At 39.5% G+C, this 20,620-nt stretch overlaps 2 protein-coding genes across 5 annotated transcripts in view; both read right to left on the bottom strand.

Annotated features, from left to right (window-relative positions):
- The window catches only part of LOC149319484 (uncharacterized), a 37,787-nt gene extending 28,379 nt beyond the window's left edge, over nt 1-9,408 (bottom strand). For both annotated transcript variants that reach the window (XM_089511808.1, XM_089511809.1), the window contains exon 1: nt 9,334-9,408. The gene's annotated coding sequence lies outside the window, so the exon portion shown is untranslated. The remainder of the gene's footprint in view (nt 1-9,333) is intronic.
- Nucleotides 9,409-17,535: 8,127 nt separating this feature from the next.
- Nucleotides 17,536-20,620, bottom strand: part of LOC149319483 (glycerol kinase-like) — a 47,896-nt gene continuing 44,811 nt past the window's right edge. For all 3 annotated transcript variants that reach the window (XM_089511799.1, XM_089511802.1, XM_089511800.1), the window contains one exon: nt 17,536-20,506. In XM_089511799.1, the coding sequence (XP_089367925.1) occupies nt 20,493-20,506 (14 nt within the window). In that variant the 3' untranslated portion in view covers nt 17,536-20,492. The remainder of the gene's footprint in view (nt 20,507-20,620) is intronic.

The raw sequence follows: 20,620 nt of genomic DNA, 5'->3' as shown, positions 1-20,620 counted from the left end.
AAGAGGCAATATTTGAAGATGGCTGTCATATCACCTCTCAACTTTCATCACCTTTCTCTACATATAGTCGTTTGTGGATATCTATCTTTAACAGTGGTGCTCAGAAATGAACACAGTACAGTCGGCCCTTCTTATACACGGATTTTTTATACACGGATTCAAGCATACACGGTTTGAAAATGTTCCAAAAAAGTATAAATTTACCTTGATGTTCCATTTTTTATTAGGGACACCATTTTGCTATGTCATTATATTTAATGGGACTTGAGCATACACGGATTTTGTTATACACGGGGGATCTTGAAACCAAACCCCAGCGTATAACAAGGATCCACTGTATTCTGTTGATGTCTGACCAAAGCAAAACAGAGTGGTACAATTATTGGTGCGGACACTGTACTTTTCATCATTTAGCCTAGAACTACTTTAACTTTTTTGGCACATCACAATGTTGACTCATGTTCAACTTGTGTTTCACTAAGGCCTCCAGATGCTCTTGGCACATACTACTGTCAAGTCATTTTATATCTGTAAATTTGATTTTACTTCTCTAAACATAGAACTTCACCTTTTCTTGTGTTAGTTTTGACCCTAATTCTGTCTTCTATAGCATTAGCTATCCCTCCTAATTGGTTATCTGCAAACTTGATGAGTGTCTCCTTTGTCTTAAGTCATTTATAATGACGTGGAAAATAGGGCACAGGACAGAATGCTGAAGGATCACATCTCACCAGAATGGTGAGAGACTATTATTCCAGGTGTCATCTGTCAACAAAATAGAAACCTACTGGACAGTAGCTTCATCTAGCCCCATTTTACCAGCTTCTCAACACTAATTCTATAATGCAGAACCTTGTCCAAAATCTTGTTGAAATCAAGATATACATAGCAGTTTCCTTATCTATAAAGCCTAACTCTGTCAAAACAAAGAAGAGAGAAATAAAAAAGATTTACTCATACACATGTTAACATTATTACATTTGTAAAGAACAGTTGTATGACGTTTGTAGCCATTAATTCTCTATTCAGAATTAAACTTTCTGAAGATCTGGACTTTTTCTTTGACCTATATGTGAACTATAGGCAGGATGACCAGATGGCATAACCACCAAGGAGGACAAGGTGCTTCAGAATGTAGGATAAACCAAAAAAAGTAGGACATTAGCAAATAAAATGTAAACCCTTTAATAGAAATGTAAATTCATGCTATTTAGTCATGCTCAAAATGGAGGGCATTTTGAAATTCTTCCTGGACAGAAGGTTGAGCTGTAGGACATGTCCTGGAAAAAGAGGCTGTCTGGTCACCCTGAGTATAAGGTGGTTTCCCTTACCTATCTAGACTATACGTAGTTAGAATTTAGATCTGTGAGTATATAAGAAGGTGCTGCTGTCAGTATATTATATACAGTATATGTAAGTAAATCTGGGAATGAGTCCTCTTCTATTTGACAGGGACTCCTATATAACTTTACAGGTTGCACCAAGAGAAATAGGGTTACAATATAATGCTCATCTTGTATCTGTATTGATGTACAACATAAAAAAGGAAAGGAAATTGGAATGAAGTTAGGAGGTGACAAGGCTATAATAGAATCAGGGATCTAAAGATGGTAACAACGGGAGGTTTTTTGGGCGGGGGGGTCAAATGAAGCTTAATTCAACAAATTGTGGCAGCTCAATTTCATATGCAGCATGTATTGAATATCACAATGGATTCAGTAATTCTCATGCCATAAGCTTACCATATGTTCAGTAAGTTAATTCATCAATTAACATCTACATATTGAAACATCCTCCAACAAAACAGCACACAAGTTATGGAACAATTCACCATGAAAAAAATACAACTGGATTTTGGGTGTGAGTTTTGCTTTGACATATATTTCAACATCTTGTAGCACACAATCCTTATCTCAGTTACAGTTCCTAAGGCGGCTGCCTAAGTATATCCATGCTTCTTTTTATGCTGTATTCTTTGAAGATATAGGGCAATGGATTATAGATTTCACTTAATGATACTTTAAATATAGAACTTACTTAATGGGCTATGAAAATCTATTGAGGTTAAAAAATCTTCATTTTCTAGAAATCACTATATGGCCTACAGATGCAGATTCTTTACAATTAAGAAAGAAAAATGTGATCCTTGTTGCTAAGCAGTCTGAAGTACTTGTCCTTTAAACAACAAGCAAAATTTTCATACACTTAAAATAGTTCACCGGAAGTAATGATGTCCTTGAATGTTGCATGTTTACTTTCTTCACTGTGGTTTGATCTTCTCCAATGATGTTTTTAAAATATCTTTAAAACACATACACTCATCATAGGAATCACAGAATCATAGAGTTGGAAGAGACCACAAGGGTCATCCAGTCCAACCCCCTGCCATGCAGAAAATCTCAGTCAAAGCATCCCCGATAGATGGCCATCTAGCCTCTGTTTAAAGACCTCTAAGGAAGGAGACTCCACTACACCCCTCGGGAGTTTGTTCCACTGTCGAACAGTCCTTATGGTCAGGAAGTTTCTCCTAATGTTGAGGTGGAATCTCTTTTCCTGGAGCTTGCATCCATTGCTCCGGGTCCTAGTCTCTGAAGTAGCAGAAGACAAGCTAGCTCCCTCCTCAATGTGACACCCCTTCAAGTATTTCAACAGGGCTATCATATCACCTCTGTAAATAAGGAGACCTTGGTCTGGGGAATTTATCATTAGCTCAAACAGAGGAGCGGTCTCTATCCTATGTATGCGAAGGTAGCCAAGGTAAATAGGTCAACAGAGACAAGTTTTATGAAAACTGAATACTGTTTATTATTCATTCACACATAAGACAATCATACACTCACACAATCATCCAAGAACTCAGGAATATAGTAAGTTAGCGTTGGATAGATAACATGAGGCTTTCTAATGGTTATATTCACCTGTATTGGCGGTGCTCCAGGTCCAGATTGATGAAGACTCAGCAACACGGAGGGGAAGGAAGGGAGGGGGAGTGGATTGGAACTATATCAGAACTCAGACTGACATGAAGCCTGTCTGAATTCTAACATGGAACATAGACAAAAGATTTGAGGGACCTTAAATAGACAAAATCTTGCCTCAGGCGAAGAGTTGTTTCCACATTTCAAAGCAAAGCCAAATCTACATATTAAAGATTGCTTGATCTATAGAAGTCTTGAAGGTGAGAATGGTTCTGGCCTGGCAAGGCATCCTGGCCATAAATCTGCCTCAAAGGTGTAAATGACTTTTCTGTTGGCAACTCCTATCTGGGCCTCTTTGATCTATGTTTCAATAGCCTACGTGACCTGTCCGTCTTGCAGTGATGGAGAACTCTACGTCAGGTATCCCATCAGGCACTCTGCATAGGGTCATCAGAAGAAAAGTCATACACATTTAGGATTTTAAGGCACCAATGCTGGTAACACCTCTTAACCTTCTCTTCTCCAGGCTAAACATCCCCAGTTCCCTAAGTCGTTCCTCATAGGGCATGGTTTCTAGACCCTTCACCATTTTGGTCGCCCTCCTTTGGACATGCTCCAGTTTCTCAACATCCTTTTTAAATTGTGGTGCCCAGGACTGGACACAATATTCTAGGTGGGGCCTGACCAGAGCAGAATAGAGTGGCACTATTACTTCCCTTGATCTAGACACTATACTTCTATTGATGCAGCCTAAAATCGCATTGGCCTTGTTAGCTGCTGTGTCGCACTGTTGACTTATGTTCAATTTATGGTCTACTTGGACTCCTAGATCCCTTTCACATGTAGTCTCATTCAGCCAGGTGTCACCCATCCTATATCTGTGCATTTCATTTTCCCACCCTAAGTGCAGTACCTTACATTTCTCCATGTTGAAATTCATTTTGTTAGCTTTGGCCCAGCTTTCTAATCTATTAAGGTCATTTTGAATTTTGATCCTGTCCTCTGGGATATTAGCTATTCCTCCTAATTTGGTGCCATCCTTCCATATTCACTGGGATTAGGGGCACAGGACCCCCGTGAATGTGGAAAAACTGCAAATAGCAAAAACATTGTCCACATTACCACACTATACTATTATAGTCCTGCTATTCCACTTTTACTGCTCTGTTTGCCTCCTGTTGCATTCTGAGGTTTGTAGTTCAGTGAGGCCTAAGAGGTCTCTGGCTGAGAATTCTAAATGCCTCTCCTTAAACTGCAAATCCCAGAATGCAATACCAGGCAGCCAGAGCTGTAAAAGTGGAAGAGCAGCGCTATAGGAGTGTAGTGCGGTAATCTAGTATGTTTTTACCTGAGAGACCACCTCTCTAGGAATCTCTAGGCCCTCCAGTGCAACTCTGTGGTCAACATCTGCCACACATTGACCACTGAATGGTGCTGGAGGAGCTACAAATGCCTAGTAGAGTGTTCTCTCTAAGAATCTCTAGGTCCTTCAGTGAGACATTTGGTTAAAATTGACCATAGAGTTGTGCTGGAGAATCTAGATATTCATAGAAAGAACATATTAATAAAATCTATGAATAATCAAATCCACAAAAGTGAAAGCCACAAATGTGGAGAGATGAGTGTAATATTTTAAGCATATTTTTAAATATCCTAAACATTAGAAAAGAAAATGATGCTAGGAAAGGTGGAAGGCAGTAGAAACAGGGGAAGAGCAAATGCAGATCATTAAACTTGATCAGAGAGGCCATGGGCCTGATCTTGTAGGACCTGAGCAGGGAGGCAGAGGACAGGAGGACTTGGAGATGTTCATCCACAGGGTTGCTTTGAAACAAGGTCAACTCAAGAGCAGTTAACAACAACAACACAGCATTTTTTACATTACTCCAGCACAATCTGTTGGTGCCTTTCCACACAACATTTGACAATTAGCGAACGAATCAGATAATTCTTTTGGCACCTGTATTATTCTGAGGACAGTGAGTGTGGTTGAAGCATTGGAGACCAGAGTTCAAATCCCGGCTTGGCCATATAAACCCACTAGGTGACTTTGGACAAGCCACACACTCTCAGCTTCAGGGGAAGGCAATGCCAAACCTCTGAACAAAATGTTGCCAAGAAAATCTCATGATAGGCTGACTTTAGGGTCGCCAGAAGTCGGAACTGACTTGATGGCACACAACAACAACAACAAGAACAACAAATCTTCTGCATTCTTGATTTAAATGCCTTATGTATAGGTTATATCTCCTGAAATATTCCTAACTTCTGCAGTTTTTCCCCCCATCAAACGTTTATCTTTCAACCATTTATTACTTAAGATAAAGCAGATGTTGCTATGAATTCCTCAACATTTTATCTCTCTCTCTCTGTTTCCCACTCTTCCAAAGTTTACCCAACACATCTGAGACCAAAAAGAGAGAGAAGCGTATCAATTTGTGCTAAAATACTAATTCCTTTCTCTCTTTATCTTTCTCTCTCTCAGACCCATCTGAGCTTATCCCAGAAATGGTAGAAAAATCAAAAGTATTGAAGACAGGGGCCCCTGCTATAACTTGGACCTTATTTTTATGCAAATAAATGTTTATTTAGATTTTGAACATGTAGATATAACTTACAAAAGCCTGCATGTAGCTTCTCCATGGTTGATTTGGATTTACCTTACATTAAACATGTATAATGCTAAGTTCAAAGTAAAACAAACCATGAGTTATCTAGCTAAAGTGTGGCTTGTTTTAATGCCCCAAACCTGCTGGAATAACAACAGCAACAACACCAACAACAATATTTATTTCTTACCCCCCTCTTCTCACATATCAAGGCAGGGAACAACAACAATTAACACACAAACAACATCAGTTAAAAAGACGTCAGTTTAAATAAACCAAGCCTGCCCACATTTGTTTGTGGCCAACAGTTAGGATCCAAAACTTGTGTTCACTTTGTTGTCATGTAATCTGTTTCAAATTTATTATTGTTACTGTATTTGATTTTTGTTTTTTTTTTAATCCAAATTACGGGTATATCACATTGCAATAGTTTATAACTTTTAGCAATAAACACTCGTTCATTCAGGTCTGAATTCACAAACTACTGGAAAATCACATAGAACCTTTCTTCTGCCTTGGGAAACTGTGGCATCACAGATATGGAAAAAAACAAACTTTTGAAAGTGAATTTTAAGAAGATGGAGAACAACATCAGTCAGACAGCTCCACCTATGGTTTCCTGTTCTTCATCTAGAAAGAGCTTATGGATGGGGTCTTAACTAGCAGAAATCATCATTTCATGTTACATTTGAACTTGGCTAATGCATGCTTAACTGCGATCTGTATTTCAGACCTATATTTGTATATTCTAGATTTGTATATTCTTGCAGCCTGAAAAGCTTTAAAATTAATGTGTAGCTGTAACAGTTGTAATTCCTTATTGTAATCTGTGCCCATCCCAAAATTTACAAATAATCAGTACAGTGAATTTCCAAAGCTGTGCTGGAATCCTTCCTCCAAGTTCTTGCTAATAAGCAAACACAGTCCCACCAAAAAGCATGTAGAAAATCCCATTAATTGTAATGAGCTTTGGCACCAAAGCAATGCAGGAGGTTTACTGGAAGAGTTCAGATGGTGCCAATGGATTATTACTGTGGACTAATCAGGGCTGAGAATAGTAATAAGCCCATGAAAATTATATCTCATCAGTAGTTTGTTACATTGTTTGGTACTGACTTGGATCTAATCTCTTTTTGTTAGTGACCATCTTGAATGCCGCACTCTCGTTGCAGTTTGAAATAAAAACATTAGTTTAAAGCCACTCAGATAGCTATAAAAGGCTGTAAGGACATCATAAATTATGTGTAGATGCAATATTCAACATGCTTTGAAACCCAGTGTGATAGAAACAATCTGGACACCACTAAAAGAGGAACTGATGCTTTTCATTGACCATTCTTAAACATTAAAATCAGTAGTAAAACATGGCAACCAAGAAACAAGAAGCCATCAGTTATTTACAGAATTCTCCTATCCATAGCCCTCTGTTTAAGAAAACTATTATCTTATTTATTTTCTGGTGTCCTCATTGGAGAAAGTAACAGGAAAGGTATAATGTCCAGAATAATAATAATAATAATAATAATAATAATAATAATATACTAGGATTAGTAATGTCATTACCAGACCCATAAGAATATAGTGTCATCCTTGTTATGGTAGGATTGTCTGTCAATTTCAATTGTTCCCACTTTTCACAAACAGTCCTATTCAACATCTTTATCTTTATTCAACTTAGATGAAAAAACAGAGGGCATGCTTCTCAAACAGAGGGCATGTTTATCAAATTAGCAAGGGAAGTAATAGTGCTACTGTATTCTGCCTTGATCAGGCCCCACCTGGAATACTGTGTCCAGTTCTGGGCACCACAATTCAAAAAGGATATTGACAAATTGAAGTGTGTCCAGAGGAGGGCGACTAAAATTGTGAACAGTCTGGAAACCATGCCTTGTGAGGAAAGACTTGGGAAGCTGGGTATGTTTAGCCTGGAGAAGAGAAGGTTAAGAGGTGATATGGTAGTCCTGTTTAAGTATTTGAAGGGATGTCACATTGAGGATGGAGCAAGCCTGTTTTCTTCTGCTCCAGAGAGTAGAACATACAACAATGGATGCAAGCTCTAGGAACAGAGATTCCACATCAACATTAGGAGGAACTTCCTGACAGTAAGGGCTTTTTGACAGTGGAACACACTCCCTCAGGACATGATGGGATCTCCTTCTTTAGAGGTCTTTAAACAGAGGCTGGATGGCCATCTGTCGGGTTCTTTGATTGAGAGTCCCTGCATGGCTGAATGGGGTTGGACTGGATGGCCCTTGTGGTCTCTTCCAGCTCTACAATTCTATGATTCTATGATCCCCTTGATTTTAGACAAAAGAAACAAGACCTACAATTTGTTTTATTTATTTAGTTCACTTATATGCAGCCTTTCTCCTCAGAGGGGCTCACACATAAAACATTTAAAATCTCAATAAAGTTCAAAACAGTTAAAACATCTACATCCAGCACAAAATCACATAACATATACACAAGTTCAAAACAAACTAAAAACCTTCCTGCTGTGCACTATGTACAAAATGCCTACCTGTATACTCTGAAAGACTTGGAGGAAAACCCAGCAGCCAGATTGAAACGGTAACACCATCTTTTTTTCCCCTTTGAAAAAGTGTTTTTATTTAAAACACAACGTTTCAGGCACATTAGACATGCCTGCCAAGCCACGCCGGTTTTAAGAACTCTCAACTCAAAGCGTTTTAAAAATTACAAGTTTTTCTTTGAAACATAAGCTGGATGGCCATCTGTCAGGAGTGTTTTGATGGTGTATTCCTGCATGGATTAGCGGGTTAGACTGCATGGCCTTTGGGGTCTCTTCCAGCAGTTGGAATCTAGGGAGTTTATCACACCAAGGAGATGGGCAGTTCATCCTGTGAATATCCTGGAAACATCGTTTCATGTAATTACAGGTTTTTTCCAGGATATTCATGGGATAAACTGCCCATCTCCTTGGTGTGATAAACTCCCTAGATTCCAACTGCCGGAAGAGACCCCAAAGGCCGCCCAGCCATGGCTATCATATCACCCATTCACTGTCTCTTCTCCAGGCTAAACATGTCCAGTTCTGTAGGTCTTTCCTCATCAGGCATGGTTTCCAGACCCTAAAGTCTGGGGAAATCGTCTAATTATGTGATGCCACACAAAACCTGCCATTCCAGCGGTCACAAAGAAGCCTTGACTCCCATCTTTTTCCTTTCGGGATTTGAGCGACATGGCATTTCTGATATTGCTTTATTGAAACAATTGCGTGTGATAATCCTCCGTGCGACTGCTTGCCATTTTCGCTTTGAATGTGCTTCAATCTCTCTTTAATGCCAAAATTAGCCCCAGTGTGATAGACTCCTATGATTCTAACTATATGTTATTTTTTATTGGGGAAGGGATGCAAGAGGCAAGGATCCCCCAGAGTGGATCATGTGCGGATCATCTGTCCCCCCCCCCAACAACCCTTTCCCTCCAAAAAAACACATCCCAAGCAAGCAAAATCAGCCCAGTCCCTCCAGAGAGCAAGCCCCACACATTCAGCCCTGCTAGACCCAAAGGAGCTGACCATGAAACCCACCTTGGGGGCCACATGTGGCTCCACATTGCAGGCTCCTCCTTGGGGTTCTTGTGAGAGCTGGACTCCGACCCTGGAGAGCAGGGTTCGAGTCCCAGCTCAACCATGGAAACCCCCAGGAATAAGTCACACTCTCTCAGCCTCAGGGGAAGGGCTGAAGAAATCCTGCAAGAAATCCCAGGACAGTGGGGAAAACCAAGGCCAACACAACACCCCCCCCCCTCACCCAGCCCAACCTCGGGGGTCTGTTTCCTACCTTCCCTGCCCTCCTGCGCAAAATGGAGGCCGAGGGAGGACGGCGGCGGCGGCGGCGGCGGCCTCTTCTTCTGCCTCTGCGCCCGGATTAAGTCTGCGGCAATTAGGAGAGCAGCAACCCCTCCAGGGGCAGCGTGGCCCAATGGTTGCAGAGTCCCCCCCCCCTCTCTTGGCCATGGAAACCCACTGGGATTTAGTCAAAATCCATGATTATTATAAGAATATTTTTATTATTATTTCAATAAACAGGTTTAGTGATGTATACCTGTGGAAACAGATGTGGGGGTTTATGTGTCAGTGCATTTACGCACAGGCGGCAAGGTCTGTGGCAAAGAGATCAAAACAGTCCTAATATTTCATCCTCCTCCTCATCATCATCATCATCATCATTTTTGTGAGCTCAACATTACGATCTGCCTCAGGGGAAGGAGGCCATGGCCAGCCTCCGCTGAACCAGTCTCCCCAGGAGAGGGTCGCCATAAGTCGGAAACGGCTTGAAGGCACACAACAGCAACAAACACCCCACAAGCCCATCGCCCACTGGGTTCCTCTCCACCCGGGGGACCAGCCACCTCCTCCTTTCCCGCCTTCTGTCCGGGAGGGAGTCCAAGGCTGCATCCACCCTGCAGAAATAACCCGGCTATAGCCTTGAGCCAGACAAAGAGTTAAAGCGGTGCCAAACCGGGTTATTTCTCCAGGGTGGATGCAGCCCCAAATCCCTGGCTCCGTGTCGAGGCTGCTCCTTGCCTCTGAGCATCAGGACGGAGCCCAGCCAAGGAGGGAGGGCCAGACAGAAGAGTGGGCCATTGTGCTGAAGAGCAGCCCACAAACACACCCACACACCCCAACCCCCCCCACCGCCCCATAGAGTTCGCTGAGGCGCGGTGGCCCTCGAAAACTGTAGGCCCTTAAGCTTATGGGGAGAGGAAGCCCCGGAGAATGGGAACTCAGGGCACAGAAGTCTTAATGAGTGGCAACGAAAGCACCCTTTTCTTGTGCCTTCCTTCAAGTCTTATGGCGACCCTAATGAGGCAGACTTATCCTGGAGCCTCTCCTTGGCAAGGCTTGCCCTGCCTTCCCCTGAGGCTGAGAGAGTGTGGCTTGCCCAAGGTCCTCCTCTTCCAAATGGATTTCGTGCCCGAACTGGGAATGGTAGTACTACTCCAACCACTAGGCCACGTCCTTTGAAATGTGGCCCCTGTTATAAATCAGTGGCCCCCAAACTGTGCCCTTTAAGGGATGCTGGACTTCAGCTCCCAGAATCCCAGGCTGTTGGCCATCATGGCTGAGGCTTCTGGGAGCTGAAGTCCAACATCCTTTAAATGGACCACTGTTATAGATACTGGAAATCAGAGCCATTTAGTGAACACTGGACTAGAAGTCGTAACCTTGGGCAAGTCACAGGCTCTCAGCCCCAGAAAACCTTGTAAGAGTCTTGAATTGGAGATGACTTGGAGGCAGACAGTGACAGCAAATGATAGGTGCCCCCTTCCCCTTATTATTATCCAGCCTCAGATTTTGCCACGAAAGAAAATATAACAAACCTTCTACCGTTTTTCTGTTTTGAACTTTTAAACATATATTTTTGTTTCTGATTTTATTTCCCTTTACATGTTCGCTTTTGTATGACTACGTCGCCAGTCAAGGTGCTGTAGTTTACTTCCCTGGCAGATAGAAAGATATTGATAATACTCTCTTTGCTGGGCTAATCAATAGAATAGTTTCTTTACTTGTCATTAAATTTTTTTATTTCGTAAAGAGAGGTAATGGTGCTTGCCTCCTTTAAAAGGATTTTCATTAATTAAAACTCATTCTTTCACTGGATAGTTGAACAACATTAACTGGTAATAAATGTAAAAGCCTTTTTTTGCTAGTTAAAACATCAGTATCAGAACTCGCATATAGTGGATGTTACTTGACTGATGGTTAGTTTGGGGAATAACTTGATCTTGATATCATTTATTTACATTTATGTGCATGCAGAATATATGAAATGAGGAGTATGGTTAATAATAATAATTTATATTCCGCCTTTTCCCAAAGGAATCAATTATTGCTTGAAAAAGATAGATGACATTACATGGCTGTTGTAAACTACAGCACATGCCTGCTGTTTCATAAGAAAAGGAGAGTCACAACCTCAGAGTGCCTGAAAACTGAAAACCATTGCAGATTCACATTATGTACTGAAACCGGGTAAAAAGAGAAGCTGCAGTTGGTACAAAATATGGCAGCCAGATTGGTAACAGGGAGTTCAAAATTTGAATCCATTACACCTATTTTAAAACCCCTACACTGGCTCCCCGTTTGCTTCCGGGCACAGTATAAGGTGTTGGTTATTACCTATAAAGCCCGAAATGGCTGTGGTCCAACATACCTGAGGGAACGCCTTCTCCCAGATAATCCGCCAAATAACATCTTTAGGTGCCTTCAAGAAGGCTATAAAAACGGATCTTTTCTGGTGAGCCTTCCCGAATTGACTTCTAATTTTTCCACTTACCTAATTGCTCCCATTGGATTGAATGATCTTGATTGATTTTATTGGCCATCGGTTGGGAATTGTTTTATTGTTTTATAGGGTGGGAGAGAGTTTGGGAACTTGAAATGTAATAAGTCTTTTAACTATTGTTTCTGTGTTTGTTTGTTTACTTGATTTTATTGTCTTATTACCCGCCTCGATCCAATACAGGGAGAGGTGGGATATAAATTATTATTATTATTATTATTATTATTATTATTATTATTATTAACAAGTTTCAGATATCAGTTCTGTGCACACATCTGCACAACAATATTTTTGAAGTTATGCCGTAAAAACGTGTAAGTACTGTATCAAAGGGAACCAGCCAGTTTGCAGTTGGGTCCGAAGAGCGGTCTATCAATCGTAGGTGCTCTCTGGGCCTGTACATGTCTGTCACACAAACATCTAGTTGCATTGTCCTTTACACAGTCTATAGCTGGTGACCGTAGGATGTTTGTTATACTTCTCTCTGAGAATGTTCTACGTCTTCCTTCTTATTTTTCCACATAAAACTGCTTTCTTTAACCTATCAATAAATAAACCCTGGCTGGCATTCTGTATTGCAGCTATGGATTTGTAACCTATAATTGTGGATCATAAATGTTCCGTATTTAGTATGACTGTGTAGTCTTATTGTAAGCCCATGGACATATCCCCTAAGCCAGCAGCCACATTCGGTGAAAGAAGCTTGATCAGCTGCTGCTGAGGGTGTAAAGAAGAAGAAAAAAAATATCCAGCCCTCTCACACACCAGTGAGGGAGGCTGTGACAATCAGAAGCAGGGCCACTGCCACAATTTCTTATCCTTGGCTCACTCGCTAGTGGGAATGAGCTGGAAATATCATCCTTGCACTCTTTCCTGGGGCCCATTCACACTATGAAATAACCCGGTGTGGGACCTGGGTTATTTCATAGGCATTCACACTTCCCCTGACTGCACCTGGTGCAGTTTGCAAGGGGGGGCACCCCAAACCCCACATGACCCATTGTATTTGACATCGGTTCAACTAACTAGGGTTTTTTTTTTGTGGTGCCACAATGATTTGGATCTTCAGTAGCGAGAACTCACTACCAAAGACATCTGAACCACGTGGGATCGTTTTGAAAATGGAGGTGGCTCCATTTTCAAAACGATCTGGCACCTCTTCTTTTCCCTGCTTTTGCTCCTCCCCACCTGCCACTGCTGTGCATCCTACTTTCTCTCCCTCCTCCTCCTCTTCTTCCTCTCCGTCCACCTGCTGCTTCTGGCATGAATCCTCCTCATCTTCTTCTCCCTCCCCCTCTCCTGCCACGATCAAATCTCTTATGGCATTTTATCCCTATTGCTGCCCCACCCTCTCCAGTGTGAATGGCAATATGGATAAAATGCCATGGAGATATTTGATCATGGCAAATATATTGGGAACTTCGATCTGGTATGAGATCCCTGAGGAGACCCAGATCTCTTCACTACCAAAAAAAAATAAAAAAAAATAAAGTGTGAATGCCCCTCTGGTGTTGCTGCCAACTTTTAAGATAGGCATGAAACATTGGCTAATGCTGAATGTGTTGTGCGTTATCCAGATTTTGTTGAACTGTACTTCCTATCATTCCTTGCCATTGCCTATGTTGTCTAGCACTGCTAGTGCTAGCACTCGAGCATTTGGAAGGCTACATGATTCCTGCCCGAGGTTATATATCCAATGGGGTTTGCTTCCAGGACCACTGTGGATACCAAAATCTCTGGATGTTCAAGACCATTAAATACAATGACATAGTAAAATGGTATCCTTTATATAAAATGGCAAAATCAAGGTTTGCTTTTTGGAATTTATATATACACACACACACACATATAATCTTTTCAAGCCATGGATAGTCAAATCTTCTGCTTAAATAATAAAATAAACATTGATATAGGGGCCCAATTGTAAGACTGTTTTGTGACCATTGGCCAGTCCGAACAAATGCATTATTTTAGTGACCCCATGCATTTTTGTTCATACCAAAATGGTAAATTGATCCTAACCCTGCTACAAAATTCCACTGTCACCCTTTCAAGACTTTGTTTTTTTAAAAAACAGGTTTCCTCAATTAAACAAACAAACAAAAAACAACTTTTGTATGTTTGACACCTTACAGGTGACATCCAGGGTTGTTTAATTTGGAAATGTGGAGGATTTGTCAGATTTCAGTTCCCTAAAATGTTCAGTTTCAGCACATTTGTGAATAACATGTAGTCAATAATATCACTATGTTCAAGCCTATTACATTATTATAGTTCAGATGCTGCCCACTGCTGAGAACACATTACCTTCATTTCTCTGAAAACTAGGGTAATATATTTTGTTAATCAGCTGCTCAGTGTGAAGTGAATGAGTAATAGCCACTCTTGCAGAAAGAAACTTCAGCTGCAGCATTATTTTACTTTTAAGTTCCCATATCCAAATTAGATTCCTTCTCCCTCCAAGTTGCCAACAAGCTGAAGCAAAATAATATAATTAATGCAAGTTAAAGACTGGCATTTTCTATTACAACTACCCTGTTGAGAGTTAATTATAAGGCGCCACAAAATCCTTTTTTATTTTTATCGACAGAAATATTTTTTAATTAAAGTTTGTACAGTAGTTTGACCTGAGCTGCTTTAGCACAATTACTTGGTAATTTGATAAATATGTGCAATTACAACATTCTGTTGATATTGGGATTCATAAATTATTCGCATGCACTTTTGTTAGGTACTTTTGTTTGAAATGACTGTTTACAATAAAGGCAGATTCTGCTGCAGTGAATAGTCTCTGGTGTAACATAGCTGGGGAGTACTTTGCTGATCTCCAGTGAGGGGAAAAGTTTATAAATCCCTTAGGATTGTCACAATTTCCAACCTAAAATGTTACTAAATCTTCATTTTACCACATAATCCTAGATAAATGACAACAGACAGCCTGATGAAAGAAATTACACACAAACATGAAGCATTTTCAACATTTATTTATCCACAACTGATTCAATAGCAACTATGTATGAAAAGTATTGAAATCTTTAGGTTCAGTACGTAATGGCAGCATCCTTTTTTGCAAAAATAAGCATTTTCTGTTATTGTTTATCAGTCTCTTATGTGGATTTTGAATTTGTCATTCAGCATCATGTCGGGCCTTCTTTGCATGGACAGCTAGATTCTGGTACTGCCACAACAATTCAATGGGAGTGAAGTTTAGGTTTTGACTCGGTCATTTGAAAACAAGGAATTTATTATTCTGCAACTATTCATTGGTAGGCCTGTTTGTATGTTTAGGAAGTGATGTATCATGAGCCTCTTTTACTTCAGCTGGTTTTGTTTTGGTTTTTTAGCATTGGCATTGAGGAGATGGTGAAGGAGGGTTGAATAAAAACAGACTTTAAGCGCTGGGTCACAGTAGCATGTCAGCAGTTAACAATGTAATAAAATTTGAGCTGGGAAAGAATATGATTTTAATTTATCTGTGTGTGCCTGACTGCAAGATAAACAGCAGATGCCTTCAGAATCACTTGCTGACCATGCCTGAACAGAAAACAGAGAGAAACGTGGAAAAATAGATAAGCCCACCCCTGTGTTAAAGAATCATAGATTAATTTGGCCACCAAAATGGAAATAATGAAAAATTAGAGGCTAATGAGGAGAAAAAAGTAATTCTTGTAACACACTTGGTGTGTTTTTTAGGAGACTCAAAATGTTTTTGATTGCTAATGTGAGGCTTACCTGGTTGTTTCATTTCATGGTTTGCTGAAAGTGGTTGAACTGCTCCTATTTGTTGTGATGCAGGAACATATTCTTATTCTGTCCATGTTTTCTTCTACCTCCATTTTGTTTTGTTTGCCAATAAATATCTAATGCTCAGGAACATAGCTACACTGCACTTAACAACAGTCCGTGAAAACACAAGGAATTAATTCTTTTCTTTGCAGCAACTTGAGCAGAAATAACCAACTACATGGAAACTTAAGCTCATGATAACTGGTGGAAAGAAGTATGGGGCACTTGGCTATTAAAAAAATTCTTATAATAATGCAAAAGAAGACAACACATTTTATGAGGTCTGGTCACTTTTTATTGATATGTCAACAAAAATCAGTAACCGCTTCAACCACTAAGTAGTCAACCAGAGTTCCAGAAGGACACATTGCACCTTGACTCTCCCCTCCAACCTGATGAGCACCCAACTAACTCTGCAAATTACATGAGTTATGAACTAAATGTCTTTGTTCCTTTTTTACCTGACAAAAATGGACAGAAGCAATCTGCTGTTTTTATATTCTTGTCCTGTGGCTACATTTGTTTGTCCTTTACAATGCATTTATTATTTCTTGTTAAAATGTTCTTTCATAAAACTAATAAAAAGGAGATTTTTTAAAAAAAGATGACTAAGAAAGCCCAGAGGCCCAAGAAACCTGGAGAAAGGTAATATTGCTGAGAGAGCATTTAAATTAGATGATACAGTAATTAAAAGTTGGATGGGAATTTTTAGAGAAACAAGGCTTATATGGTAGAAGAGGCTAACCAGAACAAGAGAAATATAGAACTCAAGCTGGAATGGAAATTAATGAGATGGAAAGAGATGCCTCTGCCCCTTCAGAGAAAGATGAAGAATTGTGTGATCCAGAAGATCAGTTGAGATCAAGAGATTTAATACTGGGAAAGTGGTGGTGGTTCTGAAGAATCTTGAAACCAAAAGAGAAAAGATGCAGATCTGGGAGGTAAGAGGATCTAAGAGAAATCAGATCAAAAGAGTGGGGGGAGGGAGGGGGGGAGGGAGGGGAGCCTGCAGAGAGCTGAAGCAGGTGGGGAAGTAAACAAAATATCCAAGATCAAGATGAACTAAGTACAAGAGATAATGGAGTTGTTGCAGGCTTTTTCTGTTTGGATAAGTTATGCCCAATATTAACAACAACTGAAATTGGGTAGAAAAGCCCTGGTTAGATATAAAGGTTTGTAAATGAAATTAATTTTTAATAATTAATATTATCTGCTTTAGAGACAATATGAATCCTAATCTGTTGTTTTGAGATGTCTGGGTTATAAAAAAAGAAATGCTTGTAGAAGGATGCTTCAGGGTTACATTAAACCTAAAAACAAGGTCTTATAAATCTTATAGATATATGTATGGGAGAGATTATACACTTAGGGTCACCAGAAGTCTGAAGTGACTTGAAGACACACAACAACTCTCTCTCTTTCTGGAAAATACTGTTTTTTATAGTCAGTGAATATTTAGTTTGTAACTGCAGATATATAGAAAAAACAGGGTTAGTAATGTCAGAAAAAAAGTTGGAAAAAAGGAGGTAGATAGAAAGGCTGTCCTGTTGTAGACAGTCTTTTTGCAGAAAAAAAAGAATAATATGTTAACTGTAGGTATCAATAACTAGTAGAAGCATAGAGTTGGAAGAGACCAGTCCATCCCCTTACTATGCAGAGATACAAAGTCAAAGCACTCCTGACAGATGACAGGTTTGGTTAAACAGAAGTATGAGTAGTGCTTTAGCTAGGGAAGTCAGACTTTATATATAAAGAAATAGAACCATCAACGTAAATTTTCCCTTTTCTGTTTTTGTGCTTATTTCTCTTTCTCTCTCTCATTGCTTTTTCTCTTTTTCTTTGTGTATTTTTTCTTTTAATATGTTAGGGAACTTTCAATAAAAATATTTTTAAATAAAGCACGTCCACAAGTAAAGCAGACTTCATTATTTTATTCATGGCTTTCATTGCAAACATAATTGAAAAAACAAGGTCTAGTACATTTTAAATCACATTTATTCCTAGTAGTGCAACACCAAGCAGTATTGTTGGTATACGTATACTTTCACTGTATCCATTTAAGAATGTTAAATTTAGGGACAGAAAGATCATCTTTCTATTCACAAAAAGTGAACAGGTTTCTACAACTGATTCCGTTCTGTAGAAAAAGTGGAATTAAGTACAATGTACAAAATTGGAAGTGTAGCTATAATCTCACAAAAATAATTTAATGTCCTACATATTCCCACAAACTGTAGCTGAAACTGCCCACCACAGAATGCCATACAACACAGCAGCAGAACACACGCAGAGACAGCTCATAAACAAGTGGTTTCCAGGTTAAAGATCTGTTGTATCAGCATTTGTTTGGAAAAAAGGGAATTAGAATTTGGCACCAGCTCCATCTCCAAAACCCATATTACAGTGCACTCTGAGTCCAAATGCTATGCGATTTATAGTTTAAAAAAAAAAAGGCCTCATATCCAGCTCAACTAAGATCTGCACTAGAAAACTTCTCCCTTAGTACTTTCCTCTGCTAAAACCCACAGGAAAAAACATACTGCATTGCAATGGCCCAAAACTTGGACCAAAAACCCTGTGAATAGCTAAATGAGGCCCACAGGCCATACAATATCTGTACCCAAATGACAGACTTGAAATTCTGAGTTTCACAAATCCCATTCTTGAGATTACATGTACAGTCTTGGTACAAATCTAAATTGCCTTTGTCATTACATTTATTAACACGCTAAAACATTTGTCACCCAGACTAAGTTACGATGCTGAAGTGATGATTCCTACATTTCATCAATCCATAAATATTCAGCAGTTACATTTTCAGAAATCATCATTTACATTGCACTTAATGAAAAGGCATTTATATTAAGTATCCTGTAAAGACTCAATATTCTTCACATTTTCTGTTAATATTATTTCACAGGTTGATGAAACACACACATTCAGTAAAAATGGGGAAATTTCACACAAGACAAACATGCTAATGTTTTGAGCAAGAATGTTCCCTTTAGCTCCTAGTGCACATACTTAGCATACTGCTATCATTCAAAACAGTCATACACTAAACTCCCAAATTTGGTGAATTCAGACTTAAAAAGGTGTCACCATGCCCTTTTATTTGCCAAAATATTCCTATGCATAAGATTTTTATAACAGGGAGTAGACTATGCCACTCATCCCCAGGGGAATCCTTTGTGAGTATATTACAGCAATCCTATGATATCTTCAAATATAAGAAAGACTGCATTCAAGAAGTTTTCATATTCAGTTCACTTTAGTGTTATATGCATAGCTAAAAACCTGTTGCAATTATAGTATTAGCGGTAAAAAAATGGACAGCATGGAAGACATTTGGTACATGTTTTAGAGAACCTGGGAGGAATTCCAAGGAGGCCTTTGATGAAAGCCTATTAGAAGGAAGATTTGAAAAGGACCGTTACCCTTGTTTGCCTCTTTGTTTCCTCTTCCATCTTTTCTCTATTCTTTTACTGTTCTCCAAGTTTAGTAAAAAGGACATGGGAGACAGCAGATGGTTATGAAAAAAAAAAAAGGAAGACAAAGGGGATCAAACCACAAACCAACATAAAGAGAAAATTATTTTGTGTGTGAGAAAAAAAGAAAGGAGACTATAGAAGAGAGAGAGAGAGTTGGCAGTGATGTTTTCTTTAGGACCCCCTCCCCCCACCCAACGGCAATATAAGATGGTGTCATTTTGAAAGCTCTTGGTACTTCTATCCCAAATACTTTTGGTCCAGACTTTTATAACAAATTAAACAGAGGACAAAGTACACAGTTTTTCTGCAATCAGTTCCTATAGAATTGACAACAGAAAGTTTCATTTTGGATTGTCCTAACCAACAGAGAACATGAGAAATGAATTTATACGAGTCTTCTTAACGCATGTCTTCACACCTTGGCTTCTGACTTCTACTGTTTGTTACTAAGTCCCGAAAAGATAAACCAAAATAAAGCCGCTTTGGGTCACTGTGGAGGTATGCTGCTTAAATGACACACCCATCTTAAGAGGGCAGAAGCTGCACCAAAGCTGTGCTCCAGTCCTTAGGACTGGAGCGTGGCTTTGGCGTGGCTTCCGGCCTCTTAGGACACATGCATAATTTAAATAGCATACCTCCAAAGTGACCCGAAACAACTTTATTTTGGCCTGTCTGTTTGGGCCCTAAGTTGCTATCATAGTACTTGAAATGTATGGCTTCCTTGCTATTATGTTCTTTGGGTTGCCAAAGTATGTGGAAGCTTATATATTTAGGAATTTAAATATACTTTCGGCAAATAGAGAAATACATGTTTAACCTATAAACTTGTGGCACTTACAGTACTTTGAGTCCTTCAGACTGATAAATAATGCACATGAACAGAAGAGTAAAATCCATCATTAATTAGAGGTTTGTTTGTTTAAAAAGCACCACTGAAGACATCAATATTGAATGAAGATAATAGATCATGATAAAAAACCATTGTTGTTCCCTTCCTCTCTACCAACAGATTGGCAGGGCCATTATATGGGCAATTTTCTAAGAAGTGAAAAAAAATCACTATGACTTTACAGATGTGTACATAATGCCAAGTTCTTGAACTGTAAGGATTTTTAAAAAGTATAACTTCTCTTATTGGCAATTATCCCTGTCAAAACCGGTGATCGCAGATGAGGAAGCTAACCAAGGCTTCTATCCCACTACACAGTTAAGCAGGGAACAGGTAGCAGCAATATCTTCTGTGTTCCTTATCCAAGTCTTCCTAAATGTCCACAAATAATTTTGATAGTGGTCATGTCAAAACAATGACATCACATTGGAAGAGAGCACCGGATTCTCTTCAGCTGTTGCAGTTTCCTGGAAATGTGTGAATGAGTCTCATTTACAGTTACCTTGAAGAAAAGAACATAACAGTAATCAAGCACATTGTTAAAAACATTCTGTTCAATGCAATGCTTATAATTCCTTTTTATGCTAAGATTTAGCTAAAATTTTAGTTACTTGAC

This window comes from Sceloporus occidentalis, unplaced genomic scaffold (genome assembly GCF_023333645.1).
Source record: "Sceloporus occidentalis isolate IW3139 unplaced genomic scaffold, rSceOcc1.0.p SCAF_2, whole genome shotgun sequence".
Lineage (NCBI taxonomy): Eukaryota > Metazoa > Chordata > Lepidosauria > Squamata > Phrynosomatidae > Sceloporus > Sceloporus occidentalis.
This window is presented reverse-complemented; position numbering and strand designations above follow the sequence as displayed.